Source organism: Pipra filicauda, unplaced genomic scaffold, assembly GCF_003945595.2.
Source record: "Pipra filicauda isolate LSUMZ 115617 unplaced genomic scaffold, ASM394559v2 scaffold1661_size6817_pilon, whole genome shotgun sequence".
NCBI classification, from domain to species: Eukaryota; Metazoa; Chordata; class Aves; order Passeriformes; family Pipridae; genus Pipra; species Pipra filicauda.
The window spans coordinates 1-6558 of NW_024104164.1; the positions used below are offsets into that span (position 1 = coordinate 1).

Consider the following 6558-nt stretch of genomic DNA (forward strand, 5'->3'; position numbering starts at 1 on the left):
GATCCCGGCCCCGACACGGGCCCGGTGACGGGCTCAGGCCCCGGCCTGGCCCCGGTGGCGGCTCCGGACCCGGACCCGGTCCCGCTCACGGACCCGCTCACGGACCCCGACGTGCAGCCGCTGCCCCGGGGCGGGTTCCGCTGCCGCCTGTGCCAGATCACCGCGGCCAACCGTGAGTGGGGGCCCGGGGGGGCTCCCGGTTAACGAGACCGGGGGGGTTCGCCGTTGCCGTGACCCCCCCGGTGCCCCCCCAGGCCCGAGCCTCGTGTCCCACCTGTCCGGGAAGCGGCACCGGCGGCTCCGGTCGCTCCGGGCCGAGCGCCGGGAGCAGGAGCTGCGGAGCCTCTTCGTGAGCGGCTTCGCCCGCGGCACCGACCCCGCCGAGCTGCGGCGGCACTTCGGGGCCTTCGGGGCCGTCACGGGGGTCGTCATGGACAAGGACAAGGTGGGGGCACGGGGGGGCTCCGGGATCCCCCGGGAATGGGGACCGGAGGGGGGATGTCCCTGTCCCGGGGGGTCCTGGGGGAGCGTTCCAGCCTCGGGGGAGCCCCGGGGGGGGAGTCCTGGGGGGTTCTCGGGGGGTGTCCCAGCCCCAGGGGGGGTCTCGGGGGGTGTCCCAAGCCCGGGGTGTCTCGGGGGGTGTCCCAGCCCCAGGGGGGGTCCCGGGGGGTGGCCCAGCCCCAGGGAGGTCCCGGGTTGTGTCCCAGCCCAGGGTGGGTCCCGTGGTGTTCCAGCCCCAGTGAGTACCCGGGTGGTGTCTCATCCCGAGGGGGGTCCCGGGGGGTGTCCCAGCCCCGCAGTGACCCCCCCTTTGCCCCCCCAGGGCGCCTTCGCCATCGTGGAGCTGTCGGAGCCCTCGGAGCGGCAGCGGGCCCTGGAGCACCCCCGGCACCTCCTGGGGGGGCGGCGGCTCCGGGTCCGGCCCCGGGAGCACAAAACCTTCCCCCGGCCCCCCCCGCGGGCCCGCGGCCCCCCCGAGGCCCCCCAGGCCCGGGGGCTGCAGGAGGCGCTGGGCCAGGCCCCGGACGTGAGTGGGGGGCACGGGGGGGGGACACACGGGGGCCGTTCCGGGGCGTTGGGGAGGTTTGGGGGGTCCTGGAGGGGAATCCCGAAGCTGTGCTGAGGGTTTGTGGGCTTTTGGGGTGCGGGGGGGGAGGGCAGGGCTGTCCGGGAAGGCGGGGGAGGGGTCCTTGGGCTCTCCCGGGGGTCCTGGGGGGTCCTGAGGATGTCCAGGTGTTGCTGCTGCCCCGGGTGTGTTGGGGGGGCCCCCCAGTGCCCCCCCCGGGCTCCCAGTAACGCCAGTCCCGCAGGTGGAGGCCCAGCTGGAGCTCCTGGTGCAGCTCCTGGAGCTGAGCGAGGCCGAGCGGCGCCTGCGGGGCCTCCTCGTGTCCCTGTTCCAGGAGGTGTTCGAGGAGTTCTTCCCAGGTGGGGACACGGGGGGGACACGGGGGGACAGGGGGGGGACGGGGGGGACTGGGGTGTGTGTGTGACACGGGGGGGACAGGGGGGGACAGGGGGGGACTGGGGTGTGTGTGTGACACGGGGGGTGACGGGTGTGAGGTGTGAGTGACACGGGTGTGAGTGACACGTATGACACAGGTGTGTTTCAGGTGTGTGACGTGTGCCGGGGGTGTGAGAGGTGACAGGTGTGTGGCGCGTCCCAGACGTGTCCCAGGCGTGTCCCAGACGTGTCCCAGGCGCATCCCAGACATGTCCCAGGCGTGTCCCAGACGTGTCCCAGGCGCGTCCCAGGCGTGTCCCAGGCGCGTCCCAGGCGTGTCCCAGACGTGTCCCAGACGTGTCCCAGGCGTGTCCCAGACGTGTCCCAGGCGTGTCCCAGGCGTGTCCCAGGCGTGTCCCAGACGTGTCCCAGACGTGTCCCAGGCGCGTCCCAGACGTGTCCCAGGCGCGTCCCAGACGTGTCCCAGGCGCGTCCCAGACGTGTCCCAGGCGCGTCCCAGGCGTGTCCCAGGCGTGTCCCAGACGTGTCCCAGGCGTGTCCCAGGCGCATCCCAGACATGTCCCAGGCGTGTCCCAGACGTGTCCCAGACGTGTCCCAGACATGTCCCAGGCGCGTCCCAGGTGCGTCCCAGACGTGTCCCAGACGTGTCCCAGACGTGTCCCAGGCGCGTCCCAGGCGTGTCCCAGACGTGTCCCAGGCGTGTCCCAGGCGTGTCCCACCCGTCACACACACGCGTGTCCCCCCCCAGGCTGCTCCATCGTCCCCTTCGGCTCCTCAGTCAACGGCTTCGACGTCCACGGCTGCGACCTGGACCTGCACCTGGAGCTGCCGGGGGGGGGAGACCCCCCCGAGGGCCCTTCCAAGGACCCCCCCGAGGGCCCCCCTGAGGACCCTTCCAAGGACCCCCCCGAGGGCCCTTCCAAGGAGGACCCCCCCGAGGGCCCCCCTGAGGACCCCCCTGAGGACCCTTCCAAGGAGGACCTCCCCAAGGACCCCCCCCACACCCTGCCGGGGGTCAGATCCCCCCCCCATGGACCCCAGACAGGGCACAGGGACCCCCCCGGGGGACCCCACACCGAGGGGCTCTTGAGAGGGGACAAGGAGCCCCTCGGAGACCCCCACCCTGCCCTGCCAGGGGACAGGGACCCCCCCGGGGGGGCCCCGATGGGGGATGTGGACCCCCCTCCCACCCCCCCCACCAACGGGTCCCTCCTGGGGTCTGAGGGGTCCCCCCCCGAGGGGTCCCTGCCGGGTGACGGGGACCCCCCCGGCTCCGAGGGGTCCCTGTCTGAGGACGAGGGGTCCCTGCTGGGCCCGGGGGGGTCTCTCCGGGGGGCCCCCCCCGGGCGGGTGCTGGCCCTGGTGGGCTCGGTGCTGCGCCGCTGCGTCCCGGGGGTCCGGGGGGTCCGAGCCGTGCCCGGCGCCCGCCGGCCCGTCGTGAAATTCAGCCACAAACAGTCGGGGCTGGAGGGGGACGTGTGTGTGCACAACCGGTGAGGGGGGGCCGGGGGGGCTCTGGGGGTGCTGGGGCGGCTCGGGGGGGCTCCGGGGACGTGTGTGTGCACAACCGGTGAGGGGGGGCCGGGGGGGCTCGGGGGGGGCTGGGCTGGCCCTCCAGGTGGGCTCAGGGGACGTGTGTGTGCACGACCTGTGAGGGGGGGCTCACGTGGGCTGGGGGGGCCGGGGGGTGCTCAGGGGGTGGCGGGGGCTGGAGGGGGACGTGTGTGTGCACAACCGGTGAGGGGGGCCGGGGGGCTTCGGGGGGGCTGGGGGTGGACGTGTGTGTGCACAACGGTGAGGGGGGGCCGGGGGGGCTCAGGGGGGGATCAGGGGAGGCCGGGGGGGCTCGGGGGGGCTGGAGGGGGGGCTCAGGGGACGTGTGTGTGCACAACCGGTGACGGGTCCAGGGGGGCTCCTGTTCCCTCCTTCCTTCTTTTTCTTCCTCCTTCCCCCCCCTTCCCCCCGTTTCACCCCGTCCGTGCCCCCCCAGCCTGGCCCTGTTCAACACGAGGTTCCTTCGGTTCTGCGCCGACGCTGACCCCCGAGTGCGGCCCCTGGGCTACGGGGTGAGGGCCTGGGCACGGGCCCGGGGGCTGGCAGGTGAGGGGGGCACAGGGGGGGCACAGGGGGGGCACAGGGGACCCCCCCGAGGGGCCGGGACCCCCCTGCCCACACCCCGTTGTCCCCCCGTGGGCCGTGCTGGGGGGTCCTGGCGGGTGAGGGGGGGCCATGGCCGGGTGGGGGGGGGTCAGGATGGGGGTCCTGATCCCCCCCCTCCATTTGTGTCCCAGGGAACCCCTCGGGGGGGGGCCCCCTGCTCACCAACTACGCGCTGACGCTGCTCGTGGTGTTCTTCCTGCAGACCCGGAGCCCCCCCGTGCTGCCCTCGGGGCTGCGCCTGCGGGACCTGGCGGGTGAGACCCCCCCCGGGGGTTTGGGGGTGTCACCCCCCTTCTCAGACCCCCCCCCCCGGGATTTGGGGGTGTGACCCCCATTCTGAGACCCCTCCCAGGGATTTGGGGGGTGTGACCCCCGTTCTCAGACCCCCCCCCGGGGATTTCGGGGGTGTGTCCCCCCCATTCTGAGACCCCCCTGGGGATTTGGGGGGTGTCCCCCCCATTTTAGGTCCCCCCTGGGGATTTGGGGGGTGTCACCCCTGTTCTGAGACCCCCTCTTGGGGATTTGGGGGGTGTCCCCCCCATTCTGAGACCCCCTCTTGGGGATTTGGGGGGTGTCCCCCCCCATTCTGACACCCCCCCGGGGCTTGGGGGGTGTCCCCCCCGTTCTGAGACCCCCCCCTTGGGGATTTGGGGGATGTCCCCCCCATTCTGAGACCCCGCGGGGGTTGGGGGGTGTCCCCCCCATTCCGTGTCCCCCCCCCTCACTGTGTGTCCCCCCCGCAGGCCCCGAGGACCGTGCCCAGGTGGGGGGGTGGGATTGCAGCTTCCCCCGGGACCCCTCGGTGCTGGAGCCGAGCGGGAACACCCAGAGCACAGGTGAGACCCCCCAAACTGGGGGGGGGCCCCAAATCCCTCGGGGGGCACTGAATTTTGGGGGTCCCAGAGGGTGTTTTAGGGATCTGTTTTTGGGGGGTCCCAGGGGCTCCCTGGATATTTATGGGGGTGTCTGGTCATGTTTTGGGGGGTACCTGGACACGTCTGGGTGGTTTTGGGGGTGTCAGGGGGGTTTTTTGGGGCACCAGCTGGGTTTCAGGGTGGTTTTGGGGGTCCCAGGACTGTCTGAACACCCCCCCTTTCCCTCCTGGACGAGGTCTCGTTTTTCAGGGGGGCTCTAGGGGGTGTTTTGGGGAACATTTGAGTGGTTTCGGGGTCCCAGGACCATCTGACCCCCCCGTTCCCCCCCCCAGGCTCCCTCCTGGCCGAGTTCTTCTCGTTTTTCGGGGGGCTGGACCTGCCCCGGCTGCTCCTGTCGCCCCGCGAGGGCCGAGCGCTGCCCCGGCCCCCCCCCGGCGCTCTGGGGGGGCTCCGCCCGGGCCCCCTGACCCTGCAGGACCCCTTCGAGCTGAGCCACAACGTGGCCGCCAACGTCCCCCCCCGGTTCGTGTCGCGGTTCGGCCGCTGCTGCCGCGAGGCCGCCAAATTCTGCCGCGGCCCCGAGTTCCGGCACCGGCCCCGCCGCTCCCGCCGCCCCTGGGGGGTCCTGGGGCTCCTCCGGCCCGGGGGGGGCTCCCCCGAGAAGGACGGGGGGGGCTTCGCCATCCCCCTCCCGCTGCGGCCCCGCGGGGGGCCCGGGGGGGGGCCCGGGGGGGGTCCCGGGGGGTTCCGGGAGGTTTGTGGGGCCGTGGGGTTCGTGCTCCGGGACGTTCTGGGCTGTCACTGCGACCCCGGGGGGGAACGGGGGGGCCCGGGGGGGGCCGAGGGGGGGGAGGAGCCGCCCCCGGGTCCGTCCCACGCGGAGGAGTCACCGCCGGGGGCCGAGTGTCACCTCGGGGGGGACACGGGACCTTCCCGGGGGGAATTCGGGGACGCGGGGGCGGCGGAGGAGCCGCCCCTGGATCCGCCGGGATCGGGGGGTCCCGTCGGGGGGGCGGCGGGGGGAGATTCCCGGGGGGAGCTCGGGCTGCGGGAGGGTCCGTGCCCGGCCCCGGGCTCGAAGCGTCCCCCCCCCGAGGCCCCGAACGGCCCCGGGATTCCCCCCGGGAAGCGCCCCCGGCCCCCCCCGCTGCTCCCCCCGTCCCTCTGGAGCTGCTCCGTCTGGCACCGGGTGTGGAGGGGCCGCCGCCGCCTCCGCCGCCGCCTCCGCGACCCCCGGGGGGGGCCCGGGGGGGGTCCTGGGGAATGGCCCGGGGGGGCTCAGGGGCCCGGGGGGGATCCCGGGGGGGGTCCCGGGCAGGACTCGCTGGCGCTGGAGCGGGCGGTGACCGAGGCCATCGTGCGGGGGGACACCGGGGACCCCCCCGGGAACCCCCCCGGGGCCCCCCCGGAGCCGCTGCTGCGCTTCCAGGCCCGCGCCCGGCGGGGGGGGTCGCGCCGGGACCCCCAAGTGCTGCTGCGGCTCCGGCCCATCCCCGACCCCCCCCCGCCGCTTTTCCACGAGTTTTTCCACTTCCTGAGGAGTTTCCTGCCCGAAATGGTTCGGCAGCGCCTGGGGATGGGGCGGGGGGAGGGCGGCGCGGACCCCCCCGAGGGGGGGGAGTTTTGTACGTCCTGAGTTTTTCCAGTAAAATCCGTTTTGCAGTTGGCTCCTGCGTGGGGGGGTTTTTGGGGACAAAACGGGGGGAAAAAAGGAGCTCTCGGGGACAAAAATCCACCCTCTGTCCTTGTCACCGGTTATTCCTTAAATTCCTTAAATTTCCCTTATTTCTAAGTTTCGGAGGATTTGGGGCCTCCCAGCACCGGCTCGGCTGGAAATTGGGTTTATTTCGATGTTTCCTGTGGGTGTTTAACCCCGAAAACCAGAAAATTTGGGTGTGAATGTTAACAACGATAACCAGACAATAACTGACGGGGGCATTCAGGACTCGGGGGGGGGGAACCCGCTTCCAGCGTGTCCTGGAGGGATCCCGGAGGGAATTTTGGGGAGAAACCTGCGGCCAATGGGAGCGGCCGGTGCGAAACTCGCGCGCGATATGCAAA

The 6558-nt window shown here is 72.9% G+C and overlaps 1 protein-coding gene across 1 annotated transcript; it reads left to right on the forward strand.

Annotated features, from left to right (window-relative positions):
• Positions 1–3: 3 nt before the first annotated feature.
• LOC120322887 (speckle targeted PIP5K1A-regulated poly(A) polymerase-like) lies at positions 4–6164 on the forward strand (the record flags this gene model as incomplete). Its single annotated transcript, XM_039379401.1, has 10 exons — positions 4–172; positions 255–445; positions 824–1027; positions 1311–1425; positions 2211–2289; positions 2692–2955; positions 3453–3562; positions 3754–3876; positions 4366–4458; positions 4830–6164. Coding segments are annotated over 10 exons (2652 nt in total), but the record flags the coding sequence as incomplete, so codon positions are not given.
• Positions 6165–6558: the final 394 nt, after the last annotated feature.